The sequence below is a fragment of the Aegilops tauschii genome, chromosome 1 (genome assembly GCF_002575655.3).
Source record: "Aegilops tauschii subsp. strangulata cultivar AL8/78 chromosome 1, Aet v6.0, whole genome shotgun sequence".
NCBI classification, from domain to species: domain Eukaryota; kingdom Viridiplantae; phylum Streptophyta; class Magnoliopsida; order Poales; family Poaceae; genus Aegilops; species Aegilops tauschii.
Genome location: NC_053035.3, coordinates 443,622,871 through 443,644,938, shown reverse-complemented (window position 1 = coordinate 443,644,938; position 22,068 = coordinate 443,622,871). Strand labels below are relative to the sequence as shown.

The 22,068-nt window shown below is 47.1% G+C and overlaps 1 protein-coding gene across 2 annotated transcripts; it reads left to right on the top strand.

The window, feature by feature from the left end:
* Nucleotides 1-14,593: 14,593 nt before the first annotated feature.
* Nucleotides 14,594-21,225, top strand: LOC109733101 (alpha,alpha-trehalose-phosphate synthase [UDP-forming] 1). Of its 2 annotated transcripts, XM_020292300.3 has the most exons (19): nt 14,594-14,714; nt 14,819-14,886; nt 15,623-16,167; nt 16,265-16,362; nt 16,499-16,887; nt 16,978-17,092; nt 17,316-17,417; nt 17,719-17,869; nt 18,055-18,143; nt 18,259-18,307; nt 18,422-18,522; nt 18,680-18,867; nt 19,014-19,131; nt 19,411-19,590; nt 19,676-19,798; nt 19,875-19,962; nt 20,051-20,181; nt 20,276-20,374; nt 20,470-21,225. In XM_020292300.3, exons 1-19 carry the CDS (start codon nt 14,703-14,705, stop codon nt 20,911-20,913), a joined length of 3,090 nt encoding a protein of 1,029 aa, XP_020147889.1. In that variant the 5' UTR covers nt 14,594-14,702; the 3' UTR covers nt 20,914-21,225. The 2 variants fall into 2 exon arrangements, with proteins under 2 accessions (XP_020147889.1, XP_073356655.1); XM_073500554.1 differs by lacking the exons at nt 14,594-14,714; nt 14,819-14,886 and having other exon boundaries at nt 15,421-16,167.
* Nucleotides 21,226-22,068: the final 843 nt, after the last annotated feature.

Sequence of the window (22,068 nt, the reverse complement as noted above, 5' to 3'; positions counted from 1 at the left end):
TTCGCCGGAGTTGGATCTGATCGTGGAGTTTATTTGTGCCTGACAAGATTGATCTACTGGATGGACTAGGGAATTTCGAAAATTAGAATTTATGGAATTTGATCTAATCTAAAAAAATTGATCTAATATCTAAACTAAGAATCGATCCAATCTTTATTTGAATTGAGTGCCGCGCCCCTGGGGAGAGGAGATTAATCTCCCCGGGGGTGGCGCGCTGCAGAAGTGGTGAAGAAACCTAGGATCAGCGTCGTAAGACTAACCGCTCTAATATGTTGAAAATATGAGCAATTAACCAAATAACTTTGCTAACGAAAATACTAGATAAAGCATGACTAATATAGCAGAGATAAAGCAAGTCATGCAATTTGACAGAGTGAAGGTAAATAGCATCTGCATATATAAACCTGAACTAAACACATTTAGAACAGACACTAGATGAAGTTGCATATATGAAGTAGAACCTAACATATGTAGGGCAGAAACTAGAGCAAAGAACTGTGGCAGGACATCTAACAGAAAGAGCAAGAACACGTACGGGACAGCAGCACCAGAAGCACTGAACTTGGGGTCGACATCCTCTCCAGCCATGTCGTTGATGAGGTTGTCGACGTCGGGGAAGAAGTCGTCGTCGGGGAAGTAGTCGTCGGAGTCCGTGATGAAGAAGCCAGTAATCGCGCGGAGCGCTCCCCAAAAACCTTATCACCCTTCTCCCGTACAGGACTCAAAAGGTGCGGTTCCGGAGGCCTACTGTCCCGACCTGCGGTGCACGCCGCAAGCCGGGATGAGGAAGATCGTAGCAGTAGCTCAGTGGTCAGGAACATGGAGGCAGAGGGTTGCGTTGTTCTGGTGTGTCTCTCTGGGAGGAGCGACCTCCCTTTTATAGGCACAGGAGAGGGACGCGAACAGGCTGCGACGGGAGGTGAAGCAACGGAGGGAGACGAAGCGAACAGGCAGCAGCCGAAGAGGCGCGGCGTTCGAATTCAGTGTCCACTACAGAAAACGTTTCAGCTCCCGCGTGACCTTTCGTATGCCCGTCGTGCGTGGTAAAAACTTGGACATCGGCTCGGCTCATTCCCGCAACCCGCAGCGCATCGTGACGAGGCGTGGCGTGGCGTAGCGTGGCATGGCGAGGCGGGCGGTGGAGGAGGAGCACACGTGGATGTCCCTCTTGTTCTCATCCTCATACACGTGGAGAAAGAGCCTCCCTTATAAAGAGGTCCAACTCCCTCTAAACTAGCAATGTGGGACTAAACTTTTGTTCCACCTCTTGCCTTGCACGAATGGGCTACGTGGGCCTCTAGGATTTATTAGGAATTTCTGAAACTGCAATTGGGCTAGGCCCAAAATAGATAGAATTCCAGCAATCCCCCACCAGATCCCAGAGGCACACAAAATTTGCCTTTGGTTCCAAAACACTGTTTTATATACCGGTACTGCAGTGGAGACTGTTAAGTTGAACTTCCACCTAGAACTCTATGCTACACTAGTAAGCAACTTGAACAGTGGACTGGGCCTTGAACTGCAAGTTTTCTGCGAATCTAGCTTCACATAAAGCCTTGACCGATACGTGGCTACCGTGGGTCTTCCCCGCGGATGGAGCTTATGCGTCATACTCCGAGACCTTTGAGTTTACTAGAGAGAACCCTACTCTCATAGATTGCGACGTTTAACAATCAGGCTCATATAGGTGTGTTCTTCAAAAGACGTTCTGCAGGACAACATCTCTGCTTAAATGAGCCACTTAGAACACATTAAGATATACATCAACCTGCCATGCAGTTTTAGGAGAGTATTGCATCTTCATGGAGTGGTATTGTTAATAGTAAGGATACTCTCCTCTCAGTTGACCAACAGCTTGTCTTCCACATCTAATTCACGGGATCTCCGATCAGAATAGGTTACCACTGTGAACAACTCATATTGTGGGTCTCATACCCATCTCCCTCGATGCATTATCTATCACATTACGTGATAGACCCTTAGTAAAAGGATCTGCCAGATTTTTAGACGTTTGGATATAATCCAATGCAATAACTCCGGAGTTTCTCATTTTCCTGACAGACTTTAACCTTCTCTGAACGTGTCTTGATGACTTCATGTTATCCTTTGAGCTGCTCACTTTTGTGATCATAGTTTGATTATCGCAGTTCATAAGGATACCCGGTACAGGTTTCTCAACAACCGACAAGTCATTCAAGAGCCGGCGAAGCCAATCTGCTTCGACCGTAGCTGTATCTAGTGCTGTGAGTTATGCTTCCATTGTTGACCTCGTTAAGATGGTCTGCTTGCAAGACTTCCAAGAAACAGCGCCACCTCCATGAGTGAATACATATCCGCTCGTGGCCTTTATCTCATCAGCATCTGAGATCCAGTTTGAGTCACTATACCCTTCAAGCACCTTTGGGTGCCCAGTGTAGTGAATTCCATAATTGGCAATGCCTTTCAAGTAACACAAAACTCTCTCTAGAGCTTTCCAATGTACATCTCCTGGTTTTGAGACAAACCGACTCAGTTTACTAACATCAAAAGAGATGCCAGGTCTTGTAGCACTGGCTAAGTACATAAGCGAGCCAATAATCTGAGAATACTTCAATTGATCTCTAGCAATTCTTTGATTCTTTCGAAGCAGCACACTAGCATCATATGGTGTTGGAGAGGGTTTGTAGTCACTATAGCCAAAGCGACTCAAGATCTTTTCCACATAGTGAGATTGAAGCAATGTAATCCCACCCTCATCGTCTCTCAACAACTTGATGTTCAGAATGACATCAGCCACTCCTAAATCCTTCATCTCAAAACAGCGAGATAGGAAATTCTTGACCTCCTTAATAACATTAAGATTTGTTTCGAAAATCAGTATGTCATCAACATACAAGCAAAGGATAACTCCCTCGCCCCACCATGGCGATAGTACACACATTTGTCAGCTTCGTTTACAACAAAGCCTGCAGCTATTAAAGTTCTTTCAAACTTCTCATGCCACTGTTTGGGTGCTTGCTTGAGTCCATACAAAGACTTCAGCAACTTGCACACTTTTCCTTCCTGACCATCTAGTACAAACCCATCTGGTTGTTCCATATAAATTTCCTCGTCCAACTCTCCATTTAGGAAAGTAGCCTTAACGTCCATTTGATGAACGAGAAGACCATGTGAGGCAGCTAGTGAAAGTAGAACTCGAATAGTGGTCAGTCGAGCCACAGATGAGTAACTATCAAAGAAGTCTTCACCTTCCTTTTGGGTATAACCCTTAGCCACGAGCTGAGCCTTGTACTTTTCAATAGTACCATCAGGCCTAAGCTTCTTCTTGAATACCCATTTACATCCTATAGGTTTGCACCCATAAGAACGATCAGTTATCTCCCAAGTTTCATTCATCAAGATGGAATCCATCTCGCTACAAACCGCTTCCTTCCAGTAGTCGGCATCTTCAGATGCATAGGCCTCTGAAATAGAACTGGGAGTGTCATCTATGAGATACACAAGAAAATCATCACCAAATGACTTTGCAGTCCTCTGTCTCTTACTCCTAGTAGGAACTTCATTGTTCTCCTCCACAGGACTTTCAAAGTGTTCCATCGAAATGGCAGGTTCGGTGATTGTAACTGGTTCCTGATTCGATGAACTAGGCATCTCCTGGTTAGATGAGGTAGCCATATCCTTCATGGGAAAGATATCTTCAAAGAAAGTCGCATCATGCGACTCCATGATCGTACCGACATGCATGTCAGGTACCTCAGATTTTACAACCAAGAATCTATAACCAATGCTATGAAAAGCATATCCCAGGAAAACACAATCCACGGTCTTTGGTCCAAGCTTGCGCTTCTTTGGAATTGGCACATTGACTTTCGCCAAACAACCACGGGTTCGTAGATAAGAGAGTTTTAATCTTTTCTTCTCCCATTCCTCGAATGGAGTTAAGTGGGGACTCGGTTTAGGACATGACATGCTGTCAATATCGCCTCCCACCATCATGCCTTGGAGAGACCCGATGTGTCTAACATGGCGTTAACCAAATTAGTTAGAGTACGGTTCTTTCTTCCGGCCACCCCATTTGACTGGGGTGAGTAGGGAGGCATCATCTCATGGATTATACCATGTTCCGCACAAAAAGCATCAAATTCATTGGAAAAATACTCTCCACCACGGTCGGACCTAAGCCTCTTGATTTTTCGATCAAGTTGGTTTTCCACTTCAGCTTTATAGATCTTGAAAAAGTTCAAAGCCTCATCCTTAGATTTCAGAAGATACACACGGCAGTATCTAGTGGAGTCGTCAATTAACGTCATGAAATATTTCTTTCCACCTTTTGTCAAAACACCATTCATTTCACATAGATCTGAATGTATGAGCTCTAGTGGTGCAAGATTTCTCGTTTCCGCAGTCGTGTCAGACTTACGAGGTTGCTTAGCTTGCACACAAACTTGACACTTAGATCCCTTGGCAGTGGTGAAACTAGGGGTTAAGTTCAACTTTGCTAGTCGCGACATGCAACCGAAGTTAACATGACAGAGACATGAATGCCACACATTTGATTCACTATTGTTGCAAACATGATTGACAACTTTATTGCAAACATCTGATAAGGATAAACGAAACAGGCCTCCTGACTCATAGCCTTTACCAACAAAGGTTCTATACTTGGATATTACAAATTTATTTGACTCAAAGACAAGCTTATAGCCATCTCTACACAGAAGAGATCCGCTAACAAGATTTTTATTGACGGAGGGGACATAATGCACGTTCTTCAGCCGCACGATCTTCCCCGAAGTAAACTTCAGATCGACCGTGCCAACACCACGAACAGAAGCACTTGAACCGTTTACCATCAGCACGGTTGAAGTCCCTGCGGTCTGATAAGACGAAAACATGGAAATATCACCGCATACATGCACATTAGCACCCGTGTCAATCAACCAATCAGGAGAATGACATACTGAAAGCATAGTGGGAAATATACCATATCTAGCATCCTTCATGTCAGTGTCTCCAATGACAACATTAGCGGTCTTGCCGCCTTTCCCAGGATGACGCTTGTCATAGCGATTAGGGCAACTAGGAGCCCAATGATCAGGATCCCCACACACATGACAAACACCTTTCTTCTTGTCATTCTTCTTCTTGAAGTTCGTGTGTTGCACAGCCTTGTTCTTCCCATCAAACTTTTCTTTACCATCAAACTTGCCCTTGTTCTTGAACTTGTGGGGCTGGAAGTTCTTCTTCTGTACCAGATTGGCACTAGATCCTCCCTCAATACCTCGAACACGTGTGTCCTTTGCTCTCGCCTTTTCTTCCACATCAAGAGTGCCAATGAGATCCGGGATGGAAAACTCCTGTCTCTTATGTTTCAGTAAGGTAGCAAAGTTCCTCCACGAAGGAGGAAGCTTAGTGATGATACATCCGGCAACAAACTTGTCCGGTAGCATACAACTGAAGTGCTCAAGTTCTCTAGCAAATGACTGTATCTCATGAGCTTGCTCAACCACGAAGCGCTCTTCAGTCATCCTGTAATCATAGAATTGCTCCATGATGTACAGCTCAGTGCCAGCATCCGAGACCCCAAACTTGGCCTCGAGTGCATCCCACATATCTTTTCCATTATCAATTGATGCATAAGCATCAACTATGTTCTCACCAAGAACACTCAAGAGAGCGGCCTTAAACAGAGTATCTATTTTCTGAAAGGCTTGTGCCTGTTGAGCATCAAGCTCCCCTTCAGGTTTGAAACCATAAGACTGCTCTCACGCGCCACCTCTTATAGTGGATACCTTCAAACATAGGAGGTCTCATGGAAGCAGCAAAACCACTTGGGGTAAATTGCCTATAATAAGGTTTTTGGATTGTTGAAAATATGAGCAATTTACCAAATAACTTTGCTAACGGAAATACTAGATAAAGCATGACTAATATAGCAGAGATAAAGCAAGTAATGCAATCTGACAGAGAGAAGGTAAATAGCATCTGCATATATGAACCTGAACTAAACACATCTAGAACAGACACTAGATGAAGTTGAATATATGAAGTAGAACCTACCATATGTAGGGCAGAAACTAGAGCAAAGAACTGTGGCAGGACATCGAACAGAAAGAGCAAGAACACGTACGGGACAGCAGCAGCAGAAGCACTGGACTTGGGGTCGACATCCTCTCCAGCCATGTCGTTGATGAGGTTGTCGACGTCGGGGAAGAAGTCGTCGGAGTCCGTGATGAAGAAGCCAGTAGTCGCGCGGAGCGCTCCCCAAAACCTTATCACCCTTCTTCCGTACAGGACTCAAAAGGTGCGGTTCCGGAGGCTAACCGGCTGTGACGGGAGGTGAAGCGAACAGGCAGCGGCCAAAGAGGCGCACCGTTCGAATTCAGTGTCCACTACAGAAAACGTTTCAGCTCCCGCGTGACCTTTCGTATACCCGTCGTGCGTGGCAAAAACTTAGACATCAGCTCGTTCCCGCAACCCGAGGCGAGGCGAGGCGAGGCGGGCGGCGGAGGAGGAGCGCGCGTGGATGTCCCTCTTGTTCTCATCCTCATACATGTGGAGAAAGAGCCTCCCTTATAAAGAGGTCCAACTCCCTCTAAACTAGCAATGTGGGACTAAACTTTTGTTCCACCTCTTGCCTTGCACGAATGTGCTGCGTGGGCCTCTAGGATTTATTAGGAATTTCTGAAACTGCTAATTGGGCTAGGCCCAAAATAGACAGAATTCCAGCATAATATCATGTAGAAATTGTATGATGTTAATATTGTTGTTGTATTGATTAAACCCTTTAGGGATATATATATAGTACAATATGGAGTGAGACTTGAAGTACAAGACAAGATGTAGTTTGCTTAAACAATACTATCTCTATCCTCTTATCTCTATACAATTGTCTATACCTCTATATAGTGTGCGAATAACTTTGAAAGATGATCGTTGGATGAAGCCAATCCGACGGTGCAAAGATGGCAAATCCGAGCACTACTAGCCATTGGATATCATCTACATTCCACCAGATTTTGCCACATGTACAATCTAGAAGACTCCATGGTTGAACTTAAGCATAATGCAGAAACCTCAAAACACAAAGCACTTCTCCTTTGTTCTAGAATCTTCCGTATCCTAATTGCCCAAAAAAATTTCTACATGAATTGCCATTATTTGTTTTTACTTTATGCTTTACAACGCATAATTTCATGAATCTTAAAATAGATTAGCTTTTTTATTAAAACTAAATGATTTTGAATGAGATGAACTATAAGAATTAAACGAACATCTACATCATGCATATATGACTCAAAGCTTACATGCTATATATAATGTGGTATTTATTTGTAATTTGGTTGCCAAATCTCATGTGTGCAATGTACGTATACCTTACTAGTACTTCTAACAGAGGGATGCCGGATCAGCCCGGGTGTTTGAGGCCCGTTTGAGACGTCCGTCCGGATCGAAATTTCATGACCGACCAGTAACCGGGCGGACCGGTCGGGCGTTTGAGAAGGTTTGCAATGCCCCGGCTGTAGATGCTTTTACGCACTGCGCGGGGTCTTTTCGGGGTAAAGGATGGTAGAGTGGCCGGCCGGCCGGGAAACGGATGATGGACGGAGGAGCATTGCGGCACGCGTGGTGCTGGCATGGTATGGGGATAGGATATACCGTTGGGAACGCTCGCGGTCGAAGGCAACGCGCGCTCTGCTCTGGGGCACGGGCGCGACGTGCCGGGGTGGGGTGGCGAATCCGGATCTTTTTTGTGGCTGGGATGGCTAGTCTTGGATCCGTGGGCTAACTGTCTGGGCGCACAAGTATTCTCCTTGGCTTTGGCTTTGGCAGCCAACTTGTTACGGCCAGGAGGTGCGGTCGTGGATGAGGAGGGAGCAGCGACGTACGTAGGCAGAATACGATCCGGATTGGCCCCTACCCCCCTGCATATAGGCCTAAACGAGCCGATTCGAGTCGCTACGAAGCTGAGATTCCGGGTGCAGTGGAGATCATTTCGCCGCGCCGCCTATGAACAACGGGGGAGGATTTAGCAATGTACAGGCGCCAGATCCGATTTCTCAAAGGGTTCACATCATGTATATATACGATGATGATCTCGGTCCGCGTGTGCTGCACGCACGTATCCGATACTTCTGTTTCTCGCGGAGATAATCTTCTGAAAATGTCAGGTGCATCTGCTGCATCCCGTCATGCTCTCTTACAAGTACATAAAAAATACTACCACAGAAATATTTCTACCAACGGATCATCAGGATATAAAGCGCACTTGCATATCTTATGAAAAAGACATAAATCCCTACCATAGTTTTTTTTTTTTTGACATGAATCCCTACCATAGCTGCCTCAACAAAGGGGATAAAAAGCCACACCCTTCCATTGGATGGATCAGACCACAGAATCTCATATCACGTAGTGCTAGTATAAGCTAGCTAGCTCGTGGACTACACTACACTACGCATGCAAGCTCCGTAAGTGAAAGTGCTTGACACGTATAGGATGCTCCTACGATAATAGCAAGTCTCACCGCGTACTTTCGCACGTCGAGCATGCTTCAAGATAGATCGATCTGACAGGGAACAGACATAAGCTTCTGCACAATTAACGGAGTATATAACAGTGCTAAAAAAGCAATGGTATTATTGAGACGAGGCCATCTATCGATCACGACGTGCGCCTGTCCCTTTTCAATTGGGGGAACTGTTCCTCGTGGATTTTTGTCCATGGAGATCTCTCACCTGCGCCGGCCACCTTGAGTGCCCTAAAAAGAAAGTTGAGATGCGCCTTGGATTGCCTTTTCTGGCATCTGGCAAGGAGATCCTAGCGATCGGCTTACTAATACTACTACATGTAATAGGATTTGTTCATTTTATTATGAAGGTTAATCTGTTCATACTGCAAGTCTGTTATATTTTTTTGCAGGGTTGTTGTATGTATTTGTACAGACACAAGTGCTAGATACCTGATTTTGGTTACAATAGAGATGGTGAAAAACAGATACTGCCTCCGTCTCACAATGTATTGCGTCTATGCTTCTCGAGATTTAAGTTTGATCACAAATTTAATTTGGTCTCGTTGGTTAAATTTATGATCAAATTAAGATCTCGAAAAACGCAGGCATATCATGGAACGAAGGGAGTAGTACAGGTAGTCCCAATATTTTGATGGACTTGCAACCGAACGGAAGTCATGGTAGAGTGCGCCGCATATTGCTCTTGAGGGGAGAGGATAGCGTGTCAGCCGGGGATCGGGTGGAGGGAACTTTGTTGCCTGAGCTGATAGAAGCATGCGCTACAACTGTGCACTGGCTCTAGACCTATGGGTGCGAGCATCTTTCCTCGATCGGCCTCGACTGACTGAAAGAAATAAAGAAAAGAAAGGCTGAGGTTCAGTCTCAACTCTCTCACGGGAAGTGCATGCATGCAGCCGTGGACCCGTCCAGCTGCCTCACTCCCCTGCCACCTCAACCTGGTGTCAGGGACAATCACTCACATGATCGAGGAGTTGCTCGGCTCGAATGCCCGATCATATCGATCCATCTCCGACCCTCCACTGCCTGTGATAATTGATGCAACTTCTGTACCAACATAGTATGTGACCATGCAACAGCAGCAGCATCTCTACCTCAACTCCCAGTCTCCCACTGTACCGACATAGTAGTACTGTACATACAGACCGTGTTTTTAGACTGCTGCTGTACTTGTGTACAGTACCTGCGTCAGCGTGATCGATGCATCGTAGTCGATCGATCACCTAACTCGAGTCGTTTTACACGATCCTTTGTCTCATCTCTACCCGCTGCAGAGCGCTTCTTTCTCGGTTCCCGTGTCCCCCTGTGTGCGATGCAGATGCATGCGTGCATGAGAATCGTCCGTCCATGCGGTGGGTGGGTACACCGTGTACAACATAGAGAACGTACCACTCCCTCCGTATAAATCTTTTTAGATATTCTAGTAAAGACTACATACATATAGATACATATATTTTAGAGTACACATTCACTTATTTTACTAGTTTATTACATTAAAATCTATAAAAAGACTTATATTTAGAAACGAAGATAGTAGTACTTGCCCGCAGCCACCCGGCGTGGCGTCGTGGCAGCCACCCGTACGTACGTGCACCAAGTTTAATCATGGAACACATTCCATCTCCACATATGTGCGCCCATGTTGCCAGCCATTTCCGATCCTTGTCATGTGGTGCACGCTAGCCACCACACGAATGCGTGCATGACATATCGTAACGTACGCTTTCAAAAAGAAAAGAAAGGGAAAAAACGCATGGCTGTTAGTAACGCGCTCGCTTTTGAGCTAGCCGCCCGGTCGGTTTCCATTTTGCCACCCAAGCTTTAGCTCATCTTGATCTCTACGCAGACATGGCTAGCTTGGCGCTTCGTTTCACGCCACTGACATGGCTTGACGCGAAGACACGTATCAGCGTGCGGACGCAGAGGCGAACAAATCTATGGTTGGATGGTTAGGTGGACGCAGAGGCGGACAAATCTGTGGTTGGATGGTTAGGTGGACGTAGAGGCGAATAAACCTGTGGTTGGATGATTAGGTGGACGCAGAGGCGAACAAACCTGTGGTTGGATGCTTAGGTGGACGCAGAGGCGAACAAACCTGTGGTTGGATGGTTAGGTGGATGCAGAGGCGAACAAATTGGTGGTTCGATGCTTATAGGTGGACTCAGTGGCGAACAAACCTGTGGTTGGATGGTTAGGTGGACGGTGGCATCTTCAGCCCACCAGGGTTTAAATCCTGATGCTCGCATTTATGTTGGATTTATTTTAGAATTTTCGGTGATGTGCGTTCAGTGTGAGGAGACGTTCTTGTCAACTACGAGACGCTTACGGTGACTTCGTAATACCTATAGATGATATGCCGGATCAGTCTTTTAAGATACTCATAAAAGTAGGATGTGCATCTATATGTTCAGTATGCATGTATATAAGCGCTTGCCTCTATACTATTTTTTAAAAAAAAGCGCGGACGCAACGGGAAAACCAATCAAACTCCATTTTCTCGGCAAGAACGCGGGCGTACATACGACCGGAGTAGACGAGGGCTCTGACGTACATGAGGCGGCGGCTTTGTACGTGGAGGGTGGAGCTCGGCTGTCTGGGGCACCCGGATCCCGGCCGGGGTCTAAAGTCCAAATCCCGGCGCGCACGGGGGCTCCCGATTTCCCGTAACGGTCGGACGCTCCGTCGGGCTGTGGCCTCTCTTTTTTTTTCATGGTCGTGGCCTCTCGTTATCGTCGGCTTTTTCCCCGTCGCCGTCCGTATCCCGTAGTAGTATTCCACACCTGCTGGATATTTACTCACTCCGTTCCGTATTTCTTAACTGGCCACGGCTGGTACCAGCTGCTATTACACGTGGTCCTGTACCCCCCCCCCCCCCCCCCCCCCCGGCGGGTTTTAGGCATTTGACCATGGGGGTGTATTCCCAGCAAAAATAAACAAATTATGGGGGTGTAAACAGTAAGACTGCGTTATTGTACCACCGGTGGATCATTATAATCATGTTTGCCAAATCTGTTTTTTTATGTTCATATAAAATTTTGTTTGAAGTGTTGCTTTTGTACATATGCACTATTCACGGAATATAAAATAATGTCGCAAAAAAGGAATATACGGTTGTGTAGTACAGTAGTATATATAGCTCAACTGACTGGGAATATCAATCATTTAGAGCCCCCCCTCCCCCCAAAGCATAACAAATTTCACATACAAGAATCACATGAATTTATTTAATGAACATGCAGTTCAAACTAAATAGGGATACCTGTTCAGTCGGCGGATGACAACATGGCGTTGACCGCTTCCCCATTGCACTACGCGTCTTACGTGGGGCCACACGCCGCTCAACCCAGACCTTATCCCGTTGCGCCCTCCTTTCCTTCCCCGGCTCTTTCTCCTCCCCCTAATCTCTTTCTTCTTCCAGGAGCTGCGGACCACGGACGAGTTCAACCTACGCTGACACCGCCTCACGCGACCCCCCCCTCCCTCAACCTCGACTCCCGCTACAAGATCCGGAGGCGCGCCTTCTCACCGGAGTTCGCCTGCCTCTATTGACCTCGTCCCCACCGCCGCGTTGCCGCCTGGTGGCTGTCATCCAATTCCATGGCAAGACCCCCCCCCCCCCCCCCCCGCGTCCAGCGACCGTGCCGTCATCGTCCCAAGTCCATGGCCGCCGGATGGTCAACACGGTTGTGCGAGGGAGACAAGGGTGTGTGTGTGTGGGGGGGGTGCCCAACAGAGTTTTGCAACAAGGGTTGCAATGGCGATCAGGCACCGGCGGAGATGTTTTTTTTGCAACAAGGATCATGTTGCAAAGGGGATTTTTCAACAACATACATATTGCAAAGGACTTGGCAAGTCATTCGCGGGCTTCGCGACAACATCTGTGTTGCAAAGAGGCTTTTTGCAAAAACGTCCCCACCGCCCCTGTTGCGAAGAATTGCAACAAAGGTTGTGTTGCAAAGGGGCTTGCACAACATGCTCATTGTTGCAAAGTAATGTGGCTATAGGAGGAGATCATATGGTTGCGAAACTCGTCATCCAATCGCTCGCAAGGCGACGAATCTTTTAAAAGCCGGCCGACACGTAGCAGCCCTAAGCCAGAGTTGAAACTACCTTCTACACCAGTTCAAAAGTCTCATAAATTTTGTTGCTTTACTTGGGCGATGGATGCTTTTGTTGTAGGCAAATCGTATAGATACACGATGATCTCAGCCAATGAGAAGATGCATGCGTAAGCAGATGGGAGCTGTAGTTCATCTGTGGCATGCGTCAAGGCATTGGCTAATTCCGGGTTCTTTATGCTTTTAGCTGGCTTGTGCACGTGTCGGGCTTGTTCATATCTTTTGAGTGGTTTCTGCTATCAACAAACGACATGCATGATGCTGGGTTTTGTATTGTACCGGCTAGTTAGTCCCAGCTGGATCCCCCATTCTTCTTATAGAAGCAGGGTTGTCATGGCCTTTTTTCTGAACATGCTAGGAATTCATTCATTTCACCCCTCAACTATTCCTTGAGTCCAACTTTGGTCCAAGAATTTGAATATGAATAACATAAACCCCAACTCTTAAAACTAGATAACTTTGTTCCCTTTCTCCCGATGTTTCTTTTTTTGTCGAATACGCATAGCATGCATATCATATATATATTGAGAGAGAGAGAAAGGGTACAAGAGCCCTCCATCGAGGGTGTTACAACACACCCGTCTACTCCATGCTAACACACAAATCTACGTCTCATTCGACACCCACATTTGAATCCGCGAGAAGAGGAGCTCTAAGCCCGGTGTTCTCAACAATCCCGCCATCCTCCAAGCTCTACCCTCAACAAGAACCCTGCCTAGCAACCGCTGCAAAGATGGCGACTCACCGTAAAAAACAATCATGTTCCAGTGCTTCCACAACTCCCAAAAGGCCAGTGTGAGCAAAGCTCGCAAATCCTTGTCATGCATGCCTTGGATGCACTTGCCCAAGATCCAAATAGGGAGGGCGCTTGTCTGTGTGGGGGTCCAGTCCGGCTTGTACAGAGCTGTGCACAGCTGTAACCAGAAGGCTCTCGAGAAGACGCATTACAACATGATATGACTCATGGTTTCATTCTCCTGGTTGCAAAGTGGGCAAGTATCCTGATGCGGCAGTCCACGTCTAGCCAAACGATCGGAGGTCCAACAACGATTCTTCATGGCGAGCCAAACAAAGAACCGACACTGCGGGGGGGGGGGGGGGGTCTAGACTTCCACGTGGAATCAGCCGTGGGGGCAAGCTGTCTTCCCATGAACAATGTTGCGTACGCCAATCGAGCAGTGTAAGCGCCACCCGGCTCCCAAGCCCACTTGGTGACATTCGGAATCCCAACTTGTATTTGTATGTTTCCAACGCGCTGCCATAATACCATGAACTCCATGAGGGTCGGTGCATCCATGTCCAGCCCCACGTCGTTGGCCCGCCGTCCGTTCTCCATGGCCTCATGCACACGTAGTTGTGAGCTCACACGGGGTGATACCATTCTTCCCGACGTTGAAGTACTTTGATGGATGACACAACGGTGATTCTGCACATGTGAAAGCATAGTAATAAGGAAAAAAGTTACTACAAAACATGAAAACAAGAATATGAAGACAAACTATTGTGTAGAGAACTTAAGAAATATGGAAAATATGGAATTTTAAAAACAGAAAATGATTCCTAGGAATATTCATGAACGAACAAGAATTATGGTTGAGTACATTTCTTACTTTCATTTTTTCGTCAAACTATAAGCTATGATTTTTAAATTGGTATGTATGTTTTCATTTATAGCAGTCACATATTTCTCTAGCTCATATAGAACATTTTTATAGTCTCCCTTAAAAAGGTACATTGTCATGTATTTCCTTTCTCTTCTAGTCTACTACTAGCATTCCATTCCATTACAAGAGCAAATTAAAAGCAGGGCCTGGAATACACGATGATTTACACTAAACACCTCTAGGCCCGAGGGCTGCAGCCCTGCCGGGCAGGAGGGACAGTTTCGCAAATATACGCGCAGCCGGTTCCTTTTTCTTTATATAAATACGGTTCGTGGATTCGAGGTGCTGCTAGCTGGATCCCAGGCCCAGCGATCCTATAAAAAGGTGCCAATCGCCCCCACCCCGACCTGCACATATCGGCTCGTGCTCTCAAACAAGGGTGCGAGTTCCAGGCGTGGCGGCCCTTCTTGCATGTTGCATGAGGTACCACCCCCCTCCCCCTCTCCCTCCCTAGTGTATTCTCCTCTGCTAGTCCCCTCCCATCCCTCGGACGAGTTCATCACATCTCTCACTCTTGTTGTAACCAGCCGGCCGGAGTCGGAGTCTCGTCCCATTGCAGAGCAGAGCGAGGCGGCGAAGGCGGCCTTGATATAGGGTGAGTTGTTGATCTGTACCGCGTCGTCCCTTTTCTTCTCGCTTTTCGTTCGCCCGTGCGGCGGCGCCGCCTCGCTTGGACGGATCAAGGCCGGCGGGCAGGGTGGTTCCCGCCGATCTCACCGGGGACTAGTAGATTAGATTGGTAGTTCCGATGCCGGGGGCCGTATGGGCCGTGAACGCGATCACGGTCCGGCCTTCTCCGGGTGTTGTAATCGCATTCGATTTCCGTTACGGAGAGTTTTTTTGTTGTTGTTAAGTTTATTTTTCCTGTTATTAGTAGTAGAGTACAGTTTTTTTTAGGGAAAAGTAGAACGGAACGTGATTACGGTATTTGCGCTTGAAACTTTTTGAAAAAAAAAGGTGGAGGAATTGTGTGTGTGTGTGTGTGTGTGACGAACGGTGGGCGTAATAAAAGAGGATTTTCTGCGGCCCGGCGCGCTTGACTAGGCCCGTGCTCCTGGCTGGCGGCTACCTCACTGACGCGCGGGCCCCACCCCGCGCCGTTTTAGCAGGGTCCGTCCGTGGCGAGCGAGCCGCTGCGCACACGAGTCACACAACGCAACACGAGAGGAAAGCAGCGCAATTAAGCCCAGCCGCGCCTCCTCCTCGGGACGCGCGCGCCGTTCGCCGTTCGTCGCTCGCCGCCGGCCGCCGCCCATGAGTGATGGGCCGTCTCGTTTGTCTGCCTTGTCGCGCCGCCGTCGCTCACCGCGCGCGCCCGCCTAATGCTGCAGGACGAATCATCCGGCGGGGGAGTCGTCTGGGAAGTTCATGAGCACTGACGCCGCGGGCAGCAACATCATCAGCAGAAGAAGAAGCAGGCTGGGCGACGAAGCCATGCCGACCCCGTCCTCCAACGCCCCCGACTCCTCGCCCTTCTCCAACGACGGCGGCGCCTCGCCGAGCGCCATCGAGCGCGTGCTCCGGGGCAGCGGCCGGCGCCACCACCTGCCCACCGCCGCGTCCCCCGACGCCATGGACACGGACGTCGCGGAGCCCGCCGCGGCCTCCCTCGCCGACTGCGGCGCCCAGTCGCGCCCCGAGGGCGGCCCGCACGCCAGCATGGACGACGCCGGCGGTGGCGGTGGCGGGTCGGGGGGCCACGCCCCGCGGCCGCCGCTCTCGGGTCCCCGCAGCGGGTTCCGCCGCCTCGGCCTCCGCGGCATGAAGCAGCGCCTCCTCGTCGTGGCCAACCGCCTCCCCGTCTCCGCCAATCGCCGCGGCGAGGATCAGTGGTCCCTGGAGATCAGCGCCGGTGGCCTCGTCAGCGCGCTCCTCGGTAATCCCTTCTCCTCAATGTCATGTGCCGGAGCGATGCATGCATCAGAGTCCTGCACTAGCAGCAGCTGCATGTACTGAATTTTCTGACTTCGCAGGTGTGAAGGATGTCGACGCGAAGTGGATCGGCTGGGCCGGCGTGAACGTCCCCGACGAGGTCGGCCAGCAGGCTCTCACCAATGCACTCGCCGAGAAGGTTCGTTGCAATCCACAGAATCCAGGACATATTTGATGTCAACTGAACCAATAGAACAGTGCTTTCTGTTTCTTTACCGCTCTAGTTCGTTCTAGTGACTGAAACCATATCTGTTTCTGCTGATCAAACAAAACAGAGATGCATACCAGTGTTCCTGGACGAGGAGATCGTGCACCAGTACTACAACGGCTACTGCAACAACATACTGTGGCCGCTCTTCCACTACCTCGGGCTGCCGCAGGAGGACAGGCTGGCAACCACCCGGAACTTCGAGTCGCAGTTCGACGCGTACAAGCGGGCCAACCAGATGTTTGCTGATGTGGTCTACCAGCACTACCAGGAAGGGGATGTGATCTGGTGCCATGACTACCACCTCATGTTCCTGCCCAGGTGCCTCAAGGAGCATGACATCAACATGAAGGTCGGGTGGTTCCTGCACACGCCGTTCCCTTCCTCGGAGATTTACCGCACTCTGCCATCACGCTCGGAGCTGCTTCGCTCCGTGCTCTGCGCTGATTTAGTCGGGTGAGCATGCATCTTGCTTTTATAAGTAATGGTTTCTTTACAAGTTGTTCTATATGCTTGTTCTTAGCTCTGACTGATTTTCTTCTTCAGATTTCATACTTACGACTATGCAAGGCATTTCGTGAGCGCATGTACCAGAATACTCGGACTCGAGGGTACCCCTGAAGGTGTGGAGGACCAGGGGAAGTTAACACGGGTTGCAGCGGTACACATCAGAACTTTTATGTTAGTTAGTTTGTTTATTATCTGACATGTTTGGGATCAGTGGCGGTGCTTCACTAGGGTCTCTCCTCGTTGTGAAATGCCATTAGTTGAAGCTATTCATGATTTTACCTATTCCTACCTCTCATTATGATGATTTATACAATATCCAATTTGTTTTTTGGAAAATGGGTGATTCTTTTTACTCACGTGGCTGAAATCTTCAGTTTCCTATTGGGATAGACTCTGATCGTTTCAAAAGGGCGTTGGACATTGATGCAGCAAAAAGACATGTCAATGAATTGAAACAGCGATTTGCGGGACGGAAGGTGAGAAAACACTTGAAATTTCCAAACAGCTGATAGGATGCTGCTATTGTATTTTTGAATTTTCCAGATCTACCTGGCACATTTTAGCGGTTCTAACTCATAAATGCCACCTTGAAAGTCACACTTCCATTTCTGTCCTGTTATTCTAATGTAGGACATTAATTCTTGACCTGCAAACTTATAAACCATATTAACGATATCTTTTTGATTTGACCTATCTTTCTTTTGTTGAAAAATCTAGTATAATTTATCGACGCCACTTGTAGTCTTACAGAGTATTCGTTCCTGGTTGTTGTCATAGGTAATGCTTGGTGTTGATCGACTTGACATGATCAAAGGAATTCCCCAAAAGATTTTGGCCTTTGAAAAGTTTCTTGAGGAAAACCCTGAATGGATTGATAAAGTGGTTCTACTTCAAATTGCTGTGCCAACTAGAACTGACGTCCCTGAGTGTAAGAACATTTCTGTATTTTTTCTTGCCACTCCGCATATGTAGTGCATCATATGTTTGACATATGATTGTTCATACACATGGTTTTCAATTTGTCAGCTTGCTGTCTCTTTTTAAAATATCATTCCTCTTAAACAATATAGATTTGGTTGCAGTTCTTATAGCACTTCCTTGTTTCTTGAGCAGATCAGAAGCTTACAAGCCAAGTGCATGAAATTGTTGGGCGCATAAATGGACGATTTGGAACATTGTCTGCTGTTCCTATTCATCATCTGGTTAGCTTTTAAATAGCTCATTGTGCTATCTTATGACCTAAATTCTTTGTGCTATCTATTAAATAGCTCTTTGGCAAACTATTTCGTTTCATCTAAAATAATTTGCTCCTTGCAGGATCGATCTCTTGATTTCCATGCCTTGTGTGCTCTTTATGCAGTCACTGGTAATTCCTGGCAGCTCTCTTTATATTGAAAGTTGGACTTTATTAGCACTCTTTTGTTCAAAATATTAGTGCTTTTATCGTGCTTGAGCTCTGCATTTCCTCTGTTTTGCTTAGATGTGGCTCTTGTAACATCACTGAGGGATGGCATGAATCTTGTAAGCTACGAATATGTTGCATGCCAGGGATCAAAAAAAGGAGTTCTGATATTGAGTGAGGTAAGTGATCAGCTATGATGATAAATAATATCGGTTGATTCCAAATTTAGTCTGTAAGGATATTCATATGTGTGTGTTCATATTTTCCGTTTCTTTTACACAGTCTCTTGAAAATATATTTGATTTTGGTGCATAAGTTCTACCATTACAATTTCAGTTTGCCGGTGCAGCACAATCGCTTGGTGCTGGTGCCATTCTTGTAAATCCCTGGAATATTACAGAAGTTGCAGACTCAATAAAACATGCTTTGACAATGACATCTGATGAGAGAGAGAAGCGGCACAGGCATAACTACGCGCATGTAACAACTCATACCGCCCAAGATTGGGCTGAAACTTTTGTATGGTGAGGAGCTCGTTTCCACTTCGTCTCATTTGTACTTTTATTAACCAGAACTTACTAGTAGATTAAATGTTTCTTTTTCATTGTAAATATAAATTTGTTAGCTGCTGCCAGACTTTCTTGTAACCACACTGTGTCTTTTCATGTAGTGAGCTAAACGATACAGTTGCTGAAGCTCTGATGAGAACAAGACAAGTTCCCCCTGACCTTCCTAGTCGAACGGCCATCCAGCAATATCTGCAGTCAAAAAACCGTTTGCTCATATTGGTAAACACCATATTTGCTCTTTTCTATTGATATTTGTTGTGAAGTTGTTTATACTGGCCATCACTGGGGTATTATAATGCAAAAAACTGCTTGTTTACTCTTCTGCAGTAACTTCTCCACATGTTGAAATGTTACACATTAGTTCATTTATTTTCCTTGCATTTTAAACTAAATGAATGGCATCTGCAAATATAGTTTTTCCTTCATAGTACAATGAACTTGGCACTCAAACAGCATGACCTTACAATTTCTATTTGTTGCACCGATGACTGAATGCAGGGTTTCAATTCAACATTGACCGAGCCAGTTGAATCCTCTGGGAGACGGGGCGGTGATCAAATCAAGGAGATGGAACTCAAGTTGCATCCTGACTTAAAGGGTCCTTTGAGAGCCCTCTGCGAGGATGAGAGCACTACGGTTATCGTTCTCAGCGGAAGCGACAGGAGTGTTCTTGATGAAGTAATACCACTAATCCTGTCATTTTGTGATTTGTAATTGCTTTATCTGTTAGTATTAAAATCAACATATCCTATCCCCTTTGCAGAATTTCGGAGAATTTAACTTGTGGCTGGCAGCAGAGCATGGGATGTTCTTACGCCCAACTGATGGAGAATGGATGACAACAATGCCTGAGCATCTGAACATGGATTGGGTCGACAGTGTAAAGGTATGTCTGTTTCATGAGCAATATCCAGTTGTAACCCCTTAATGTATACCTTCTCACACCATTTACCCTTTTCCAGCATGTTTTTGAGTACTTCACAGAAAGAACCCCAAGATCTCATTTTGAACATCGTGAAACATCATTTGTGTGGAATTACAAGTATGCCGGTAAGTGATCAGGTCTTCATGCATAGTTTTTGTTCATTTTGTGAATAACAAAAATATCCAATACTATTTGCACTTGCCTCTTGTGAAGATGTCGAGTTTGGGAGGCTCCAAGCAAGAGATATGCTGCAGCACTTGTGGACCGGTCCAATCTCAAATGCAGCTGTGGATGTTGTTCAAGGGAGCCGTTCAGTTGAAGTTCGCTCTGTTGGAGTTACAAAGGTCAGTTAGGCAGTGTGATTTTTAAACATGGTGGAAGCTTTTCATGTTATTTAGCTAACTGATGCCTTACCAATTATTCATTTCCGTTCTGTAGGGTGCTGCAATTGATCGTATTCTAGGAGAGATAGTTCACAGCAAAAGCATGGTTACTCCGATTGACTATGTGCTATGCATAGGCCACTTCCTAGGAAAGGTAATTCTGCACTGACTTTATGTTCTCGCATTCCTTTCTAGTTCAGTCTTCAATGTGTGTGACAGTAGGAAATTTTTAAAATTTTATCTTTTCAGGACGAAGACATCTATGTGTTTTTTGACCCTGAATACCCTTCTGAGCCAAAAGTGAAACCGGACGGTGCGTCGGTATCCGTCGACAGGAGGCAGAACGGGCGGCCATCAAACGGCCGGAGCAACTCGAGGAACTCGCAGGCGAGGACACAAAAGCCTCAGGTCGCGCCGCCGCCTCCGGAGAGGTCATCGTCGTCATCCGACCACAGCACCGCAAACAACAACAGCCACCACGACTGGCGCGAAGGGTCGTCGGTCCTCGACCTCAACGGCGACAACTACTTCTCCTGCGCGGTCGGGAGGAAGCGCTCCAACGCCCGTTACCTGCTCAACTCGTCGGAGGACGTCGTCTCATTCCTTAAGGAGATGGCGGAGTCGACGACGCCCCGCGCCGGTGGCCTCCCGCCCGGCGCTGCCGCGGACTACATGTTCTTGGATAGGCAGTAGACCAAGTTTGCCTCTGCTAATCAGGAATCACCCGGCCGCCCCGCCCCGCCCCGCCGGGCAAGAAGAGTTAACAACAGCCCTGAATAACATCGGTGTTCCCTGTACGCGCGCCGGAGTAGCCGCCGTCGCTGGCCCGGCGCGGCGTGGTGTACAATCCTGTACAAAGTATGACTGAGCTCCTGGTTTTACTGTTACTGCGAGAGGAGACTGACGCTCTGTGACCGTGAGTGATCCCGAGAGTTTGTGCTAGGCGGAATTGATGGATATTTGTTATTATGTGATGTGATGACTAATCTCAGTATTGACTGTCTATCTCTGGTTTCTGGATGCTCTGCACATCTGCTCTTGACTTTTCGTTCGACTGGCTTTGGATTGTGTCATTTTCGTTTCTCACACTAATTTTGGTTCATGATCCAATTGCACTGTGGCCACGCAGGTAAGCATGGCAACTTGAAACTGTATTCGCGTAGTTATTTGACCCTAAACCCCCCTAAAAATCTAAACTAATCTAGATCGATGTGAGACTGAAGGGTTAGGTGCAGCTAGTTCCTGACGGAATAAAACTTCTATAGTAAGGCGTGAGCCGTGGCCATCCTGGGAGGATGACTTGCTGTGTGGGTCTCCCTAACCGCATCCCTTGTCCACGTTACCCGGTCAAGCATCATCCAGGTCGCGAATGATTGGTTGCCCACCGGATTAACCCAATCTGCCATTTCTTATGCGCTTGCAACCGTCACTGCATCACCAATCTTTTTCTAGTATTCCCCATCTATCTCTTGCAATCAAGCTCTCTCTTGTCCTAGAAGCAGATAACGATGTACATTTCTGCAAAAATCGCTGTCACTGACATATAGTATGATGCCTCAGTTTTGTTTCTTTCACAAGTATCGCGCAGTTTCATTTTGAATATGACTCGGCATTTTGTGGCCAACACAAACCAGCACGCATAAGTCGATTGTTAAAGTCGGCATTGAACGGCATGTGGCGTCACGTACGTAGTATTACATAATCTGTCATTTTGCTGAGCGCTGCGCAGTTAACCAAATTTAATCAAGGCCAGGAGTGCCCCCTACGTCACGTCATCACACACGGCGATGCGACGCGCTTCTCTCTTGCGGCAAGGCGCGCGCAACCCATATTACAAGAATGGCTTGC

Excerpts from the sequence above, each read along its gene's own strand:
- LOC109733101 (XM_020292300.3), top strand. Across the intron at positions 16,168-16,264 it reads CCTCGTCAGCGCGCTCCTCG|GTGTGAAGGATGTCGACGCG; the intron begins GTAATCCCTTCT and ends CTGACTTCGCAG. Across the intron at positions 19,799-19,874 it reads ATTGGGTCGACAGTGTAAAG|CATGTTTTTGAGTACTTCAC; the intron begins GTATGTCTGTTT and ends ACCCTTTTCCAG.